Below are 20,245 nucleotides of genomic sequence, written 5' to 3'. Positions count from 1 at the left end.
TTCACTAAGTTAATTATTAATAAAATATCAAAAATAGTACTTTCTGTTTCTACACCATCTGTAAATATTAAGAAAAAAATCAAAGAGGTTATTGAAACGTAAATTACTGCTGAAAAACTATGATATAATGAGATTGCGGCTTTATCATCATAGTTTTATTGTTATCAGCATGTCACTTATATTATACAGAAATGATAAAAAAAATAGAAAATGAAGGAAAGATTTAAAGGATCAATTACCACTACACAGTCATACATTAGAAAGGACCAGTAATCTTGGTCGTCTTATTATTGTTTCCGTGACTTCTTGATCCTGCGGTCTAACTCCTCAAAGAACATCTCGATCTCAGGGCTCAGATCAATGGGTATACGGTTAACAACATGAACCGACGTTAATTTTCTTTTCATCCCGGAAGATCGGTTTGGCTTCGGTTTCCTTGGAGCTGGTGGGCATAACGCCGCTGGAATCTTGTGAGGGGATGATGTTGGAGTTTTGCATCCATCCTCTTCGTTGACCGTTTGCTCTTTGTGATCTGTAACATCCAATTCTGGTCGAGTCAGTAACCGGTTCTTATCTACGTCTTCTTCTTGAATCTCCTTGACGCAGCTGATCTCTGCCATTAGGAGAATTTTAGAGAAAGAGATAGAAGAGAGAGAAGGGAGAGAGAGAGAAAGGAAAGATAACGTGCGTTGGATCCGAAACTTGAAAGCCACCATTTCAACTAACTAGTGATCTGTCTCCCAAGTGGCGGGATACAGAAAAAACTTTATTTTATTTGATTTTTTGGGGCTGAAAGCTAATTTACTTGATTTTCTTAATTAGTAGTATATTATATTCTCATTATTATGTACACACATAATAACGCAAGTATATCATGCTATCGCTATGCGAATTTTTGCATGAAGCTAGAAATAAAACTGCTAATGACAAATCAACATATTTTGTTAAACTTACAGGCAATTAATGAAAGTTGGGAAAGTTTCTCTGTTCTATTGATTATCGATACAAAGCCATATATAGGACAGTCTGTTTACAAGTGAGTATAATCTTCCTATATTACAGGAACTGATTCAAACAGAATAAGAATATCTTTGGATATATTCTTTCACCCTCCCTCAGTGTAAGCGTTGATGTCTTTGACGGTTAGACTGGACCGAAAAGCGATGAAAAGTGAGGAAGGTAGGCCCTTCGTGAATATGTCGGCATATTGATGAGCCGATGGTACATGAAGGACTCTGACTTGTCCTATGGCTACTTTCTCCCGAACGAAGTGAAGATCAAGTTCAACATGTTTTGTTCGTTGATGCTTGACGGGGTTGGATGATAAGTAGACTGAGCTGATGTTATCACAGAAGACTAGTGTTGCTTTGGAAACAGGTTGATGGAGTTCAAGGAGTAGATTGCGAATCCAACATGATTCTGCAACCGTGTTAGCCACGCCACGATACTCTGCCTCTGCGCTGGATCGTGAGACTGTTTGCTGTCGTTTAGAAGACCATGAGATCAGGTTGTCACCAATGTATACGCAGTATCCTGAAGTTGATCTTCTTGTGTCTGGACAGCCAGCCCAGTCTGCATCAGAGTATGCTGTTATGGCGTTGGAGGAAGACTTGTACATCTGGAGTCCGAAGGCTGCGGTTCCCTGGACATGGCGTATGATTCTTTTCAGGGCATGGAGGTGAGATTGACGAGGGTCGTGCATGAACAAGCAGACTTGTTGTACTGCATACGCAATGTCAGGTCTGGTAAACGTCAAGTACTGCAATGCACCCGCAAGACTCCTGTATTGTTTTGGATCTGCTATCTTATCTCCTGCTTCAGCCGCTAGCTTGGAGTTTACGTCTGCTGGTGTTGACAGTGGCTTGCAGTCTTTCATGCCAGCACGTTGTATGATATCCAACGCGTATTGTTTTTGCGATAGGAAGATCCCCGCTTTGTTGTGATCAACTTTAATGCCTAGAAAGTAACCAAGCGTACCCATGTCTGTCATCGGGAATTCAGATTTCAGCTTCATTGTGATGTTGTGTAGGAGCTGTTTGCTTGATCCTGTTAAGATGATGTCGTCAACATATAATAACAGATAGGCTAGTTGACCTTGTTGCTTGTAGACAAAGAGCGAGGCATCAGACTTGGTGGTGACGAATCCCAGTTGTTGTAGGTAGGTGCTAAAGCGAGAATTCCAGGCCCTGGGTGCTTGCTTGAGGCCGTACAAGGCTTTCTCGAGTTTGCAGACGTAATGTGGGTGATCTTTGTCAACGAATCCAGGCGGTTGATGCATGTATATGTCCTCTGAGATAGTTCCATGTAAGAAAGCGTTCTTAACATCCAGTTGCTTCATCTCCCAACCATTTCTTAGTGCAATATCTAACACTGATCTTATTGTTGCCGGTTTCACAACAGGGCTGAAGGTCTCATCATAGTCTATTCCTTCTTCTTGCGTCTTTCCATTGGCAACCAAGCGAGATTTGTGGCTCCTTAGGTTTCCATCTGCATCATATTTGTACTTGTACAACCATATAGAGTTAATCACATTAGCATTGTATGGTTTTGGAACTAACCTCCATGTCTTATTTTTAATTTGAGCACTGTACTCTTCAGTCATTGAGGGGTTCCAATTTGGATCAAGAAGGGCTTTTTGTGGTGAAGATGGAAGCCGAGATATTGAGGAGGTCAAGAGGGAAAATATCTTTTTAGGTTTGACAATACCTGCTTGACCTCTTGTAGTCATTCTCGTTGGAGCCGCAGTGACAGGCAGAACATTTGGAGGTGGAGATACAGTGTTTGGCACCTGTGTTTCAGAAGTAGCCGCTGGAGCAACAGGGTTGTCCATTGGTGGAGGAGTTGAGTTGATAAGAATAGATCGAAACAGAGGAGAAATGGTATCTGTACCTTCCAAGAAGTGATATGGTTTCGTACTCGGAGTATGAATTTGAGCACAAGGGAAGGTAGATTCATCGAAGACAACATGTCGAGATAGAAAGATGCGCTTGGTTTTGAGATCAAGGCATCGATATACTCTGTGGTTGGTTGGATAGCCAAGGAAAAGACAAGGTGTTGATCTAGGTGAAAGCTTTGAGAGATTGGAGTAATTGACATTGGGAAAGCACAGGCATCCGAATACACGAAGGTGTGTGTACGTAGGAGTGTTACCAAAGAGAAGCAAATGAGGACTTTTATGATCAATAGCTGAAGAAGGCAAAATGTTCAAAATATGAGCAGCAGCATGAAGTGCTTCGGCCCAGAAGGTAGGAGACATTTTAGCTTGAAACAAGAGACATCGAATAGCATTGTTGATGGTTCTTATCATTCTCTCAGCCTTTCCATTTTGTTGAGAGGTGTGAGGACAAGAGAACCTGAAAACAATTCCCTGTTCAGAGAAGAATTGTAAGAATTGTTTGTTATTATACTCACCACCATTATCACACTGAAGAGCTTTTATAGTAGTTTTAAACTGGTTTTTGACATACGAATGGAAGTGTAAAAATTTGGAAAACACTTCACTCTTTCGACGTAGAGGATAAACCCATAAGTAGTGACTGAAATCGTCAAGGAAGAGTACGTAATACTTGATACCGCTCATGCTCGGAACAGGTGAAGTCCAAAGATCTGAATGAATTAGATCAAATGGCATAATGCTTTTGTTATTTGAAACTGAAAAAGGAAGTTTGATGTGTTTACCCAACTGACAAGCATGACACAAAGGTATGGTGTCTTTATTACAAGATAAAAGAGATGAAGAAACAAGAGATTTCAAAGTTTCATTATTAGCATGAGCGAGTCGCTTGTGCCACAAGGAAGGTGGTTCAGCGATAAAAGCACAGTGGTGATGAGTCGGAAGATCCGGTGGAATGGGATAGAGGTCACCGGAGCTGTCACTGCGGAGGTGTGTTTTCCGAGACTGAAGATCCTTCACAGTAAAACCAAAAGGATCAAATTCCACGGTACACCAGTTATCTTTCGTGAATTTACGAACAGATATGAGATTCTTAACAATTTTCGGAGCAACAAGAACATTTTTAAGAGCAAGAGGACGAGTGTCTGATGAGATCAGGGTGTTACCCGAATATTGAATGGGAATGGTTGAACCGTTTCCTACAACAACTGAGTTTCCAGTGTTCAATTTAAAAACAGATTGAAGGTTACCTGCCGTGGAGGCAAGATGAGAGGATGCCCCTGAGTCCATGTACCAGTTCGCAGATGGTTCTGTTAGCGACATGGTGTTGAACGCTTCTGCAAAGTCTCTCGTTGGTTGATACATGTTGTCAACCATGTTCCCCTCATGTTGTTGTGGTCGCGGTGTGAATTGACGTTGTTGCGATCCTGTTGAGTAATTGTTCCATTGAGGTGGAAACTGTTGTTGCCACTGATTGTATGGACCGTTCCAGTTGTTGTACGGCATCGGGTTCCAGTTGCCATAATAGGCTCTCTGCTGGTTGTTGTTGTATCTTCCTCTTCCTCTGCCTCCGCGACGATTGCCTCTGTTGTTTTGTCGTGAATGTTGTCGTTGGTTCTCCGTGGGTTTTGTTTCACTTACTGCAGCAATCAGAGCAGTTGATGACGATGGCGTGTCAGTGTGTGTTGCTGATGCGCGATGTGGCTTCTTTAGTCTGGTCTCCTCCAGCTCAAGCATATTGCGAGCTTCTTCAAAGGTCGGAAATGGTTTTTGATGTTTGATGACATTGATAATATTATCAAACTTCTCATTTAACCCATTGAGCATGTACATGACAAGGGTTCTATCAGTCACTGGAGCTTCAACATTCTCCAGAAGATCCGCGATGGACTTAAGACCTTGAGAGTAATCTCGAACGGTCTTGTCCCCAATATCCTGAGTACGCAGGTCATTATCAAGTTGGATTGCTCGTGACTCTTTGTTGTTACGGAACTGGTTTTCTATGCGGAGCCAGACTTCTCTCGCAGATCCACCCGTTTTGAAAGAGGACTTGAACAGTGGTGGAGCCAAGGTTCCGTAGATCCAAAGCTTAACCAAGCCGTCGCGTTTCTTCCATTGAATGTCGTCGTCGTCGGTTGGAGTGGCAGTGCCGTCAACATGTCCGAGCACATCGAACGTGAGACAGTGAGTGAGGAAGAGCTCCCTCCAGGCGTCGTAATTGAAGACATCCAGATCCAATACCAAAGGTATGTGATGTTTGATATTTGTTACCCCAAAAGCTCTTTCAACGTTTGCCATGAAGACAGATTGAAGAAGAAGAAGCAGTTGGTGGATAACGTAAAAAAAAAAATCAGAGTGATGGATCAGAAATGCTCTGATACCATGAAAGTTGGGAAAGTTTCTCTGTTCTATTGATTATCGATACAAAGCCATATATAGGACAGTCTGTTTACAAGTGAGTATAATCTTCCTATATTACAGGAACTGATTCAAACAGAATAAGAATATCTTTGGATATATTCTTTCAATTAATTGATCACTAAACCACCACAATTAAATTCTTAGAATCTAAGCTTTCGGTGCAACATATATGTATCCATATATGCCAAAAGTTCAAAACAACCATATTAAGATAATGTAAGATTTTCCAACAACAAAATATTTTAAATCAATCCTTTTCTTAGATCATGTTTATATACATTAGCGAAGAGAATATGAAGAATTTTAATAGTTTTATATATTGAAGTTTATCAAATCACTAATAAAAATATTTGCATGCAATATATAAAACTTTCACATAGTTGTTAGTTTTGCTACTCATACATCAATACTGCTTAGATTCTTTAGAAGGTATATATAAGACATGCAATTTTTTTTTTAAAACGAAGACATGCAATTTTCTCGATAATTTTTGGTAAAAAAGATAATGATGATTTTGATTAGTCTTGTTTATTAAGGAAAAGCATCCCTCTTTCTTCTACTTTGACTTGAGGATTTTTGCATTATTGTATTTTTAGAATTTATTACGGAATTTTAATTAAACGAAAATAAAATGAATATTGATCGGAAACTAAAAGGTAAATAATGTCTCCACAAACTTTGATGCAAATCAGACGCACGTGCCTTTGCCTTGCATGGGACCTCGAGATATATTTTGAACTTTTATGTTTACGACAAAAAAAAACTTATATGTTTAGTTTCTCATGCTCATTGTCAGACGATGTCAACAAATTTTTTTGGCCGATATCGTGAAGAAGAAAAAATTGACATCGTGAAAAAATGGAAATAATTGTCTCCCTGCTTCCTTTATCGTGCACGCAAGCAATGAAGCACCTACTAATTATTGACTTCTTAACTAATTAAATTGCTGATACTTGTCAACTTGTCATTGTTCCTTCTGAGTATCAAACACGAGAAAGTTAATACTCCCTCCAATCCACGACTTTTAACTATTTTCACACTTATTAAAAAAACACATTAAACTACTATTATAAATGTATTATTTTCTGTAGTTTTCAATTTTCAATAACTTTTAACCAATAGTAATTCACTAAAATCAATTAATTTTTTTGAAGTTTACAATTTTTCATAGAAAACACAAAAAATACATCTTTGTGAAACAAAATTTTTTCTAAAATATCTATCATTAAAAAACAGATGAAGTAATATTTATATTTTATTTATATTTAGAGAAAATTGTGCATAACATTCAGAACAGAAATGATGGTTTAACTCTAAATAACTTTGTAAAGATGTTATGCTGAGATTGAAATATGAAAAACAAAGTTTACAAACATATATAGAAAAACAAGTGATACAAATACACACTTTTGACAAAAATATAGTGACACTCAATTTTAAATTAATATTGTTGGTGTTGTTGTTATCATAAAAATTGAAATATATATGAGACTCTCTTTATAAATTAAAGGGTTTTCTGCAAAAAAACCCTCAATGTGGTTTTTTTTTTGCAAATTAATCCGCGAACTCAAAAACCCACGGGTCAACCCTCCAAGTGCCAGTCAAACCGCGATATAACCCTCGGCCATATTTATGTGTATTTGACTGTGTATAATTTTAACATTTTTTCAATATTAGGTCGTTTTGGCGCTAATTTTTTAATGAAAAAAATTTGTTGAACCCCACCTTCATTGTGCATTTACGCAAGCTCCCATGTCCGAGAAAAACAAGATCATTTCATTTTAGAAATCTATATAATTGCGTTTGTTAAGTAAACAAATATATTTGTTGGCCGAGATGGTTATATAGCATGCACATGGTATTTAAGGTTCAAATTTCAAACCACGAGTTTAACAAATTTTTTTCATTAAAAAATTAGCGCCAAAACGATCTAGTATTGAAAAAATGTTAAAATTATACACAGTCAAATACACATAAATACGGCCGAGGGTTATACTGCGGTTTGACTGGCACTTGGAGGGTTGACCCGTGGGTTTTTGTGTTCGCGGATTAATTTGCAAAAAAAAATCACATTGAGGGTTTTTTTGCAGAAAACCCTAAATTAAATTCATTTTTATACTAGTTGAAAACCATAACTTTGGATTCCTCATCCAAAATTTGAACCACTATAGATTTGGTAAACTTGCCACACCTCTCTCTCTTTTTTTTGTTCACTACTTGCTACACCTCTCTAAACGACGGCCAACAACGTCACACTCCATAATTATAATAAATTATGAACAATATGTAAGTTATGATATTGTGTTATGTATGGATTATAAGTTAGTAGATCAATTGATTTAACGAGGGATAATGAAAGATTGGCTAAGACTTGTGGTGGGAAATAAGACAGGTGGTCTCAGTGGCTACGCACATGGTTGATCATCATGTCCTCCATCTTTCGAGTTTTGTTATTAGCTTATTTTTCTATCTTAATAAGGCTTAAATTTTAATGGGAACTGAGAGTAGAAGTTATTAAGTTAAAATAAAAACTTATATGATCACTATATAGTATACAGTCATGAGAGAGAGAGAGTTGCAAACATAAACTACTAACATGCTTTCCCATTAATTTAAACAATATGAAAAGAATCACAATTTCGTGAAATAGAAATATACAAACTATTCCAAAGCAATATACTAAACATTTTTCGTTTTTACATTTGTCGTTCACCTAAAAGCTAAAATAAGACTTGATGTGTGCTAAGATATCCAACTCGAGTATTAGTAACAATCCATCCAGTTACATTATACATAGAACTATAAAAAGGTGGGTTCTCTCTTTTTTTATATAGCAAAGCTGGTGTGCTTAGACATATTTGAATCAAATTTCACATGCAAATTTTGGGACCATCTCTTTTTCTTGGTTCTACCCACGCCATCTAATGATCATCTTAATAAGGCTTAAATTTTAATGGGAACTGAGAGTAGAAGTTATTAAGTTAAAATAAAAACTTATATGATCACTATATAGTATACAGTCATGAGAGAGAGAGTTGCAAACATAAACTACTAACATGTTTTCCCATTAATTTAAACAATATGAAAAGAATCACAATTTCGTGAAATAGAAATAGAATCATCATCACATATATCAACGAGTTATTTTAAAACCCTCTCTATCAAATAATTATTTTAAGTAATATACTGAGGAAATTACTCCATTTAGCAAAGTTCTAATTTCCAAACTGTTCCGCATTGAATCTTTAGTTACGTATTAATTGAAGTTGTTTCATATTTCTCGGGTTTTTGATTATCGTTGTTATTGGTATTCAAGATTTACATTTGCCGGGTTGATTCGCTAAATAAAGTTCTGGCAGTTTTAAGAAACTGATATTTGATGTTACAAACAATAGGAATCTCTTAAGAGTTTGTATAGCAATTAAGCATGTGAACTAATGATTATGTTTTAGAGCTAAACTATATGTCAATCTAGTTCTCCAATTGTAAACAAAACAGAAACAACTAGCTCAAAAGTAGTATAATAAATAAAATTGAAGTGAAAACATATAAAGTAGTATTGAATTAGATAATGATTTGGGATCTGGGTCAGAGACTCAGCTTAAGTGCTTTCAATCTTAAAAGCTTTAATTCATTTGGGATTCCCTCGTCTTTTGATAAAAGTCACTTTGCAGTGTATATTCTCAAGGCCACCAGACAACTTTCTTGTCCACTTGTATAGGAGGAGGACATGCTTAGTCTTGTTCCCCTCTAATAATGGCTACCCATTTTTGTAATATTCAAAAACTTTAATACTGGGTATAGTAGTATAATTGAAGCTACATACAGTACTTTGTCAAAAATTTGCTCAAAAAAATTGTTATATAATAGATTCAGAGCTTAATGGTCCCCAGCTTATTTGGGCTTTAGCCATAGAACTAGCAAAAGCCCAAATAAATCTAGTAACGTGTTGACTTTCATTGACTCATCCTTCTCTCTCTAGTCGATCGGAATCTCAGCGCCTTCAGCTCGCCGAGTTTACTGTGATCGTGATCAAATCAAGAAGATCCATGATTGATCCGCGGATCTAACCACTCAAATAATAGTAAGTATCTAGGTGGCTTCGGATCTGAGCAGCAATTCATTTTGGAGAATATAGAAAAATGGGGAAAATAGCGGTTGCAGCAATCACGAGCTTGTGGGTGATTCCCATGTCGATCATCGTCAACCACATTGTTCCCGATCCCTACATGGACGAGATATTCCATGTGCCTCAGGCTCAGCAATACTGCAATGGGAATCTCAGGAGCTGGGATCCTATGATCACCACCCCACCTGGATTGTAATGCTCAATTTAAAGTTTGAATCTTTTTTAAGTAAAAATGTTAATTCAAAATTTTGTTTTTTTTTTTTTTTTTTTTTGTGTGTGTGTGCAGGTACTATCTTTCATTAGCACATGTTGCTTCTTTGTTTCCAGGAATGTTGTTGATGGGAGCTACTTCTCAGTCCTTCTCAGAAGCTTGTTCTACGTCTGTCCTGCGGTCCACTAATGCTGTTTTTGCGGTATTGTGTGGAGTTCTAGTGTTTGAGATCATCAGATTCTTGGCCCCGAATCTCAGTGATAGAAAAGCGACTCTTATGGCTTTGGTTATGTCTCTTTACCCTCTTCATTGGTTCTTCACTTTCCTCTACTACACAGATGTTGCGTCTCTAACAGCTTTTCTCGCCATGTACCTCACTTGTTCGAGGAAAAGATATTTCCTCAGTGCTTTTGTAAGTCATTTGAATCAGTTCGTTGTTTTGTTGTTTGAATTAACAAATACGTTTGTGAATTTATTGATGTTTTTTTTTTTTTTGTTCTTGCAGTTTGGTGCTTTAGCAATTTGTATCCGACAAACAAATGTAGTCTGGATGCTGTTCGTTGCTTGCTCAGGTGTTTTAGACTTCACTCTTGACTCGCCCAGGCAAAAGCAAAAAGAAAAAGTAGATCAACACTCGCGTCATCAGTCCATTGATGGGAAAGAAGCAACTCTGAGATCAAATCTTAGAAAAAGAAAACCTGATAATAGCACCTTGGATCCTTTTGACCGTGCTAATTCTATTTCTTCAACAGAGGATACTTCAGGTATGTTGTTGCTATTAGTCTGACAACTATATTGCTTTTCTCAAGCATAAATGTTCTTTAAACAAATGCAGGCTTAGTCTATGATGTTTATGCTGTAATCTCAACATGTTGGAGTATGAAGTGGAATCTCTTGGTCACATTTAGCCCTTTCATCGTGGTTGTGGTAGCCTTCGGTATTTTTATCATCTGGAACGGCGGTATAGTCCTAGGTATAGATTTTTCTTTTTTTTTGTTGTCATTTTAGATTGAATCTGTATGTTGTTTTCTTTCACTACTAATCCATCAAATTCAAAAATGGCAGGTGCAAAAGAGGATCATGTAGTTTCACCACATTTTGCGCAGATAATGTATTTCAGCCTCGTCTCTGCACTCTTCACTGCTCCCCTACACTTCTCAGTAGCTCAACTGAGAAATATACTCCAAGAGCTCCGCCAAAACAGGCCATTGAGCCTTCTACTAACTCTTGTCGCTCTCATAGCCGGTTTTGCCTCTGTACACTTTTTCAGGTTCACTTTCTTTATACCTCTCCCAAAACACACTAAGCTCTTCTACTACAAACTCTCATTCTCTGTTTCTTTCTTTCTGAAACCTCAGCTTGGCTCATCCTTATCTTCTAGCTGATAATCGCCACTATCCCTTCTATCTATGGAGAAAAATTATCAACGCACATTGGTTGATGAAGTACATGTTAGTCCCTGTTTACGTCTATTCCTGGTTCTCAATCCTATCTTTATTAGGTATGTCTAAACCATTTTGTGCAGCATGATTTATTTGTTTTGAATTGTGGATTTGACTTTGGTTCTTTATCATATTCGGTAGAGAAAAGTCGAAGGAAGATATGGGTGTTGGTCTATTTCTTAGCGACATGTGCAGTTCTTGTTCCTACGCCGTTGATCGAGTTCAGATATTACACTATACCGTTTTATATCTTCATGCTTCAGTCCTGTGTCAGAAACAGCGGTTGCGCCACTTGGCTTCTCACTGGAACAATATTTGTATGTGTCAATGTGTTTACGATGGGAATGTTCTTGTTTAGAACATTCAAGTGGAGCCATGAGGATGGTGTCCAGAGGTTTATTTGGTAGGGACATAAAGGTGTGTATGCTCTTTAGATGTTACCACAGTTAGGTTCCTTAGAAACTGGTTAGTTCATAATGTAATTGTTGTTATAAAAAACATCATTTATGTTCAGAGTAATGAAATGGCTTTGCATGTCTTTTGAGTCAAATCTTTAAAAGTAACAGTTTCAGCTTCATTAAAAATCTTTGACCACCCACATAGTATATGATGTGGGTCATCTGTTTTTTTTTTTTTTTTTTTTTTTAATTTAAATTATATAAAATAATACAAAACGGCAAATTCTCAAAAGTTCATGTTACGCACGCTTCCGGTCTCTCTGTCTCTTCAGTTTTAATTTTCTCTCTCTCTCTCTCTGTCTGTCTCTCCCGCCATGGCAATGACGACCGTGAAGATGCTCCACACAAATCATAAAAGACATTCATATCAATAAGGTAACGGCATTAACTCCGTTTATATTTATTTAGTTTTGGTGATTATTCGAAACGCCTTTTGAAAATCCGATATTTGTTTGTCATGATTTAGAAGAAGAGATTAACTCCATTTTGTGCGTATGTGATTACATTTGAGAGTTTCATTTCGTTTGGGATCCCTCTTTGATGACCTTCGACGGTACAACGTGCTAATTTACATTTTTGATGCTCTTTATGTTTGGAACTTTGCTTCCAGGTTTGATAAAATTTTGGTAGCCTGGATAGAGTTTTCTTTAAAGATCACAGCTCGCACAATGGGGAAGAACTTGCGTGAGAAAGTGACATGCTCCCCAATCCAAAACAACCATCCTGGATTCATGTGGGGACTCTTTGACATTCTTAAGCACAACCATTGGCGTTACATCAAGAAACGTCTTCCTCACAAACGACCCATCGGTGGTAGACCAAGTGCTTCTGCTGGTAAGAAAACTTGTTTCTAACGTCTCAATCTCGTTTTCTTGTGCCATAGGTTTGTGTTGTCTCAGTCTTAGTCTTCTCATCAGACTGTGAAATTTCAAAAACACTTTTCATAATCTTCAAATATTTTTGGTTTGGTTTGTATCTGCTTGAAGCCATGTTACTATTATTAGATAAGTAACAAGGCATGCTATGCTTCTGTTTCATGTTCTCAGTTCCTAGCTGTATCTTCATGAGCATTTGAAACTAATAATGCCATATCTTTTAGGAACAAAAAACGAAGTAAATAACACAATTCCACCAGATGGTATGCCTAAAAGCAAGGTGGAAGATAACACAAATGTAGTAAGTCAATATGCATTAATTTAGCATAAAAATTATAAAGGCAGAAGATTCTTATAACCCTTTCACGCATTGCCTTCATTGCATCAGGACTCTGGGAAAAGACCAAAGAAGCCTAGTTCTTCTGCAGTAAAGTCCAAAGATTCTTCTAACTCAGGGGAGAAGCCAAAAAGGAATCATAGTTCAGAAGACAAGTCCAAGAATCTCAACTCAGAGGAGAAGCGGAGAAGGAGACATTCAGAGATCAAAAAGTCTGTGAAAGCTTTGATCAAGGCACTTGTAATAGAAGACAAGTCCAAGAGGAAAGGCCGTCACCACAGAAGCTCCACTTATCCTGTCCAATCAGACCCAAAGGACAAGGAGTCATTGAGTGAAGTAAGAGAATCTTCTGACAAGGATTCCTCAGACAAGAAGATTGCCATTTCACCCTCCATTGGTTCTTTGAACCCTCTTTACCTCATGTCCGAGGAATCAAGCTACAGTGACAGCGAAGACTTCAAGTCAGAGAAAACCCCAGTTGATGAAAGTGATCATTCCAAGAAGAAGAAGGAGGAAGCTTGGCCTGATCCAAAGTTGAATGAGGATTGTGATACATCATCATCGCCTAGACAGACAAAAGCATGTCTTGATGCTCTCAATCTGATACACATGAACAGAAACTTCTTGTTAAAAGTTCTGCAGGACCCTGCTGGTTCTCCACTAGCCAGGCATTTCCAGAGAGAACAATCTTTTAGCTCCAAGACCATGACTAGATCAGGATCCTTTCCTACTCATGATCATAGTAATGTACCACCAACGTCTCCTTCCACAGCTGTAGAACACAGAGCAGTGGAGAAACTTGCTAATGAAGATTCATCTGGTTACACGAGGAAGAGAGGAAAGAACCACCAAGTGGTGATCAAACGTTTCAAGGATCTAAGACAAAAGATAAAGCATGTCATCAACGAGAACAAGAGCGAGAAGCACCGTATCACTATGGATGCTGTCTTAGACAAAGTGCCTCGAAAGTACGGGTTCTCGAAAGATTTGAGACAAGACATCTTGTCTCACTGTTCTGCTACTAAGAAGGAAGGCGCAAAACCGAGGCAGATAGGAAGAACATCGTCGCTGTGTGGATCGGTTGATAGATATCTTCAGCTGTATGAAAAGAGCTTCCAAAAGAGCAACAGTATTTCAAAGTCTGAGGAACCGGCGTTGTCTTGTAAGATAGTTCCTAAGATCTTGGGAAGGATTCTTTCATTACCTGGAACTAAATCTCCTTATGCTTTGAAGACTGAGGACCTTCCTGGCCATTTTGAAACTTCAAGTAGATCAATAGAGCAGGAACAAGATGGTTTGGATGACATTTCAGAGATCTCAGACGATCAGTCTGAGTCTTCAGAACATGAAATGCCAGAGACTACAGATGATCTGTCTTCTGATGAGACAGAACAAGACAGAGAAACCTCTACGGTTGATGTTGAAACCGAAACAAAACCTTTGTATGAATCATCAGGAGACTGTCCAACTTTTGATGAATCTCACATCCCACGAGGTAACTTAAGCATCAAGTCACCTTTTCCTCTTGTCTCTTGTTTTTGACTAACGACAAACTTTCTTCTTTTGTAGATTTGAAGGTAGGGCACGATCCGGATACAGAGACTTGTGAAACAAGAAAACAGTTAGAAGGCATAACAGCAGAAGCTATAGACGAATACCTCCAGATAGAAGCACAAGATAAAGGGAAGTTCAACTATGTAAGAGACATTCTCGAGATCTCTGGTTTCAACGCACCAGAATCTCTCTCAATGTGGCAATCAGATTACCAGCCGCTAGATCCATTAGTCTACGAAGAAGTTGCCACAGCAGCAATAGCAGGATGTATGATCCAAGATCCAGAATGTTCAAGAAACTATGAAGAAGAAGAAGAAAGTGGTGGTAACTGCAACCACTTGCTTCTCTTTGATCTAATCAACGAGGTACTAATCGAAATCTACGAAAGGTCTTACCATTACTGTCCCAAGCAATTGTCAACTTTATGTAGAATCCATCCAATGCCGGTGGGGTATAGTGTTTTGAAAGATGTTTGGGTTAGAATAAACTTTTACTTGCGTTACAAGCCACACGACGAGGAGTCATTTGATGAGATTATGAGTAGGGATTTGAGGAGAGATGATGGGTGGATGGATTTGCAGTTTGAGAGTGAGTGTGTTGGGATTGAAGTTGAGGATTTGATCTTTGAGGAGCTTCTTGAGGAACTGCTTGGATCCTGTTAAGAACTTGAATCATTTCTTTGGGTTGTTGTTGTTGATGTTCTGTTGCTTGGAGTTTAAGATACATAAAAGAGAAAACATGGTGTTTGTATGCAATTTTTAAAATGCCCAATCAAATTGATGTAGCTAAACTAAACAACTAAGCCCGTCTAGCTCAGTTGGTAGAGCGCAAGGCTCTTAACCTTGTGGTCGTGGGTTCGAGCCCCACGGTGGGCGTGATTTTTTGTAGCTTTTTGGAATAGTTCTAATAATTTTTACAAGGAAATCAACAGCTTGTGAATATATGTACTTTCCTTTATCTGTTTCCTCCCTAAATACAAATATTATTCATCTTAATCTTTGCTAGTTTTTTTGCTACCGACTCAGAAGTCAGAACTGTAGTTCTAGTTTCATTATTATATGGTTTTCTTTAAGAGAACCACAAAAGATTTGGTCATATGTCAAGAAAGGAAGACTTAAACTAGCAGAGATTAGGTTAATCCACATGCCCCAATACTACATGTTTTTTGTTTTATTCACGTACGTATACAAACACACTCTTTTAACTTTTTGTAGGGGATTAGACTTATCGACACTGCAATATTCCCATTTGGATGGTTCTCCTAAGTTTACACAGATCGATATCTAGAAAAAATGTTTCAAAAAGGAGAGATTCGAATCGAATACCCACATAGAACGGACAAGGTCGATAATGGACCCACCCTCAAGCATGTTTGGCTTATCGTTTTGATGAGAACTTTCACTTCAATTTGACATAAGTCTCTCTAAGGCAAACTTTGGAATGCTACTTTCCTTTTTTGCAACATCTTGTTTCAGAGATTCTTTTGCTTTTGAATTTTTTTTTTTTTGATAAAATGTGAATAAAAATGGTGGTTTCACCTCTTTGTCCGGAACCCAAGCATTGTAAACAGTCTCTCTCACCGTGAATTGAACCCGAGTGGCGGTAGTTACAACTATAATCCCTTTGCCAATAGGCCAACTCAACGTTGGTAAAACTGTTTTGGGTAAACTTTTTATAATTACTAGACCCCACCGCAAGCGGTGCCCCAAATCCAAGGATTTTTTTGGAGAGTCATAGTACCACCGCGCCGACAGAGAGTTGAACCTGTGACATCTAGCAGTCGTCTGTGAGAAGGAGGACCACTGCAATACAAGTCCTTCTCTTTTGCTTTAGAATTGGATCAACCAAAGTAATTTAATCTAAACTGATACCCAAATCCTGAGCAAAACAAAACCATTATACTATAACCAAACATAAGATATGAATTCTTCCCTAACTTTCCATAAAATGTACATTTGTTAACTTTTGTAGTAAAGAATTTGTAAATTTGGTCTGAACTGATTACTTTTAGTTGTGTTTTTGTGTCAAAATCAACTCCATTCTCAAAAAGTCAATTACGTATGTGAGTGGAACAGTGGAAGAAGATGGCGACAAGTGGACGGTTTATAATTTCTCAACGAGCCTATAAATACGGGATTTAATTTCATCACTAGTTGTTTAAAAATCTTTCTTCAAGCAAATTAAAATCTTATTCGAAAATGTCTTGCTGTGGAGGAAACTGTGGTTGCGGAGGGTAAACTCTCGACTCTTATCACCTTTCTTAATTTTGGAGATAAAACTTTATTAATTTTGACGTTTTTGGCTTTGTTCAGTTGCAAAATGTACCCAGACTTGAGCTTCTCCGGGGAGACCACCACCACTGAGACTGTTGTCCTCGGCGTTGCTCCGTCGATGAACTCTCAGTACGAGGCTTCCGGCGAGACTTTCGTCGCCGAGAACGATGCCTGCAAATGCGGATCTGACTGCAAGTGCAACCCTTGCACCTGCAAATAGATAACCACATAAACCCCTAAGAGTCTTGCAATAAACCTTTTATGTTATGTTTAATAATGGCTGATTTCTCCGGTTGTTTTGCCGGCGACAGTGAGTCTTGTTCTTCTGTGTGTGTTTTTTGGTTTGGTCATGAGACATCTCTGTAAGCTTTATCTCTGCGACTATATATAAGCCAAAAGTATTATGGGTCTGAGTCTTAAGTTTCATTCAGATACTTAAAAGTTACTACACAGCATAAGATCAAGCCATGTCTCTCTAGTCAAAAGCTTAAGTTGACAATCATTAAAATGTAGTACTCCGACACAAGTTCTTAAAAAAACCAACGAGTGTTGTTGTTTGGTAGAGACAGAACAACTAAGGTGTTGTTGTAGTAGTAGCAGAAACTGACTTCTCAAGAATCCCTTCTGTGGCTCTTTTGAACAAGTTATGTACCTGTCTTGAGGTGAAACCGAGCTTCTCCAAGTCAGCAAGCTGTTGAATATTCAGACATTTGGTTAGTAAATGAAATAGAGTTTACGTTCAGTTTTCAGACGCAGAGTTTCAGGGGAGAAGAGTGAAGGTAATACCGATTTTAGAGGGCTTGTTTCTCTGAGTTCAACAATGTACTCAGCCATCTTCTCTCCAATTCCCTTTAAAAGATTATGTAACAGAGTCATGTGAAGTTGAAACAAATATTTGACTACGGAAGCATAGATTTTGTGAATTTATTGCGACTATTTGAGTCTGTTCACATGTAGATTTTTTACCTTCAACTCCATTAGCTCTTCCCTATGTGTTCAAATAGATAAACGATGAAGTTAGTTCTTGTGTGTTATCCCAAGGGTTCCGAGGAGGCAGATGAAAATGGAGAATGGAGACTATTCTTACTTGTTTGCTGTATTCAAGAAGTGAACATATTCTCTCATGAGAGAAGTCTGTGAAAAGAAAGATGTTGCAAAAAGGATCAAATCTCTAGTTTCTTGTCAAGAGAATAGCACATGTTTTGGAAAATATTGATTCGTACCTTCACATTAGTGCTCCAAGCATTGAACTTCTGGCATGTGCCACTCATCTGCATATTCTCAGCGTTTGTAGAAATCATAGGTGTTTTTGGAGTCATTGGTTTGAGCATCGGAGGTGACCCATAAGCTGAGTTTGGTTTTGCATTTGAGGTTATCGGAGATAGAGCTTCTCGAACAGGAGTGAGTTCAGATTCCAACAGACTCTCTTTGCCAGATGCGCCTCTTTCATCTTCTTTGGTTGGAGAAGCTAAGTGCAGATTCTGAATTGGTTCCTGGAAATTCAAAGAACTCAATTACTTGAGTAAAGCTTTTAAGTAGGAATCCATCAACAAGAGCAGGTTAGATCAATTGTTTTTTCCACGATGACAGAAAAATAGAATGAATACCAATACATGTGAAGCATCAGGAGTTTCCCCACCAAATAAGTTCCTGACAGCCACAAATGTGTCCCTGTGTATATGCATATATTGTGAGGCAAGAAGCTATGGTATGTAGAAGATTAAGAACACTATCGTTCAAAGGGTTACCTCTGCCCTGTGCCAGTAAGTTTAGCACTTCTTGCAGTGGCTGATTTATGACAGCCGAGTTTCTTAACCGAGCTTTGAGAAAATGAAGGTTGATTTGTACCAATCAGGGGAGAACGTATTGCCATCATTCTATGGGCGCTTTTCGTCTTCCCTTTTGATTCCAGCCAAGCTTGCAGTTTTGCTTCCATATCTATTTTAACCTTAGGAGTCTCTACCTTGGGATTCAAAGATATGATGTTTTTGATGTGCCTTGACCTTGCAGCCAAGCTAACAGTGCGAAGAGATTCTTGGTATTCACCCGGATTCTAAAACAAGAAAAACAAACAAAAAAAACTCATCACATTAGCCACTTGTCATGATAAAAGCAATGAATTAACAGCAGTAGTTCTTCCTACCAGACATGCGACCATGAGAGCTCTACTCGTTCCTCCAAGTGAGTCCTGCAGTATTCTTGTCAATTTGCTTTCCCTGTAAGGCACCCTTGGGAGGTTATTAATCAGAGCATAAACCGCATTGGAGAGTGCAAATAATGACTGGTTAATCTTGGCACTCTCTTGTAGACGGATTTCTTCATTGACTCCCTTTCTATAGTCTCCACTACCTGCGTAAGCCATGTCAAAGATACAGAGCATAAAGAGGGGCTTCTATTATTTGAATTAAATACTGAGAAATTTTACCAGCCAGATCAATCAGATTGATTTTTCCAGTGACACCCCCTTCTGAGAATACTGAGATCACTAGCACTCCATGGCTTCTACTAGAGACATCATTAAAACAAGTGTGTGCAACTTTCCTCCGCTGAAGGCCACATGAGTAAACCTCGTGAAACTCAGACATGGAGTTAACTGGGATACTAGAGAGTCCCTTAAGATGAACTTGTCCATTCTTATCGTCCCAAATAGCAACCTCGTTAGATTTAACCTCTAGGAGATCCAGGCATCTGTCCATGTAAACTTCATAATATGAAACCTCCGCTCTACTTGCTGTCTCCTCGCACATTGACAGGATAGTGGACATGGCTAATGGCATTAGTCCAGGCAGATCATCAGTTCCCTGAGGCAGAGTGGAAACCACATATCATTCAGTATTAGGACTTTAGGAGGAAGCAGTTTACAGTAAACCACAAAACAGTTTTGAGAAAGAGCTAACACATTCAACATAACAAAAAATCTCACAAGAGGAAGCTAATCCAGGTAACCAAATAAACCCTAAAATCTAAATGAGAGGACATTATAGCAAACGGACCTGCATCGTAAACGTTTTTCCGCTTCCGGTGGCTCCATAAGCAAGCACAGTAGCGTTGAAACCCCGAAAAATCTCTGGAATCAAAGGGTTGACATCTCTATCGAAGATCTGCTTCACATTCTCATCGCCATTCCCGTAAAACGCATCCAGCTGATAGCATTCGTTGCGACTGCTCCCAGAAACAATCACCAAATCAGCAATCGAGTTTCGTTCATTGAAAACTTACAAGCGACTAATGGAAAAATCGGAAGAGGCGCTTACCAGCTATCGGGATCTTTGAGGTAAACCGCCACTTCGCTGGAATCTCTACCATCGCCGTCGATTACGGAAACACACGATCGGACGTCGGGGATCTCTGGGGGAAGAAACGGACGAACTCTAACGACGACCCTAACCTTCGAGATCGAAGGGGAATCCGAAACGTTGGGTTTCACTGGAGTGGTTTTCGAATCCATATCTCTTGTGTGATGATGGAGAGAGAGAGAGGGAAAATGGTTGTTTTCAAAATTTGAGTTTGTTTGAAATTTGCTCCTTCTACTTTTTAAATTGGCTTACTAATGGGCCTACGATGACGTTTGATCCAAACGCTGACACTCTTCTTGCTTTTAAAGACCGTTAAATCCCATTCACGGTTTACAGTTTGCTTTTAAGATAACCGA

At 38.4% G+C, this 20,245-nt stretch overlaps 4 protein-coding genes, 1 long non-coding RNA gene and 1 other non-coding gene across 7 annotated transcripts; 4 read left to right on the top strand and 2 right to left on the bottom strand.

Moving 5' to 3' along the window:
• Positions 1-125: 125 nt before the first annotated feature.
• Positions 126-861, bottom strand: LOC106443016 (cyclin-dependent protein kinase inhibitor SMR3-like). Its single transcript, XM_013884636.3, has one exon. It carries the CDS (start codon positions 714-716, stop codon positions 288-290), a length of 429 nt encoding a protein of 142 aa, XP_013740090.2. The 5' UTR covers positions 717-861; the 3' UTR covers positions 126-287.
• Positions 862-9,271: 8,410 nt separating this feature from the next.
• On the top strand, positions 9,272-11,635 carry LOC106448834 (dol-P-Glc:Glc(2)Man(9)GlcNAc(2)-PP-Dol alpha-1,2-glucosyltransferase). Its single transcript, XM_013890664.3, has 7 exons — positions 9,272-9,635; positions 9,730-10,066; positions 10,160-10,418; positions 10,490-10,627; positions 10,720-10,924; positions 11,013-11,155; positions 11,238-11,635. Exons 1-7 carry the CDS (start codon positions 9,457-9,459, stop codon positions 11,501-11,503), a joined length of 1,527 nt encoding a protein of 508 aa, XP_013746118.2. The 5' UTR covers positions 9,272-9,456; the 3' UTR covers positions 11,504-11,635.
• Positions 11,636-11,687: 52 nt separating this feature from the next.
• LOC106448791 (protein TRM32-like) lies at positions 11,688-15,458 on the top strand. The gene is made up of 4 exons (XM_022698422.2): positions 11,688-12,388; positions 12,654-12,730; positions 12,818-14,261; positions 14,336-15,458. The coding sequence occupies exons 1-4, from the start codon at positions 12,223-12,225 to the stop codon at positions 14,980-14,982; spliced, it is 2,334 nt and encodes a 777-aa protein (XP_022554143.2). The 5' UTR covers positions 11,688-12,222; the 3' UTR covers positions 14,983-15,458.
• Positions 15,123-15,195, top strand: TRNAK-CUU. The gene has a single exon. It is a non-coding gene; the product is annotated as a tRNA-Lys (tRNA).
• A 9-nt stretch (positions 15,459-15,467) lies between the features above and the next one.
• Positions 15,468-17,003, top strand: LOC125584027. The gene is made up of 2 exons (XR_007321034.1): positions 15,468-16,553; positions 16,633-17,003. It is a non-coding gene; the product is annotated as an uncharacterized LOC125584027 (long non-coding RNA).
• LOC106429048 (kinesin-like protein KIN-10B) lies at positions 16,998-20,076 on the bottom strand. 2 transcript variants are annotated; one of them, XM_048751755.1, is made up of 11 exons: positions 19,848-20,076; positions 19,587-19,755; positions 19,019-19,394; positions 18,737-18,942; positions 18,342-18,646; positions 18,201-18,264; positions 17,817-18,086; positions 17,681-17,727; positions 17,560-17,581; positions 17,380-17,442; positions 16,998-17,284 (listed from the first exon to the last, which is right to left on the bottom strand). In XM_048751755.1, the coding sequence occupies exons 1-11, from the start codon at positions 20,039-20,041 to the stop codon at positions 17,168-17,170; spliced, it is 1,833 nt and encodes a 610-aa protein (XP_048607712.1). In that variant the 5' UTR covers positions 20,042-20,076; the 3' UTR covers positions 16,998-17,167. The 2 variants fall into 2 exon arrangements, with proteins under 2 accessions (XP_048607712.1, XP_048607713.1); XM_048751756.1 differs by lacking the exons at positions 16,998-17,284; positions 17,380-17,442; positions 17,560-17,581 and having other exon boundaries at positions 17,662-17,727.
• Positions 20,077-20,245: the final 169 nt, after the last annotated feature.

The sequence above is a fragment of the Brassica napus genome, chromosome C3 (assembly GCF_020379485.1).
Source record: "Brassica napus cultivar Da-Ae chromosome C3, Da-Ae, whole genome shotgun sequence".
In the NCBI taxonomy this organism is placed as follows: Eukaryota; Viridiplantae; Streptophyta; class Magnoliopsida; order Brassicales; family Brassicaceae; genus Brassica; species Brassica napus.
Note: the sequence above shows the minus strand (reverse complement) of the source record. Positions and strands in the feature narration are given on the sequence as shown.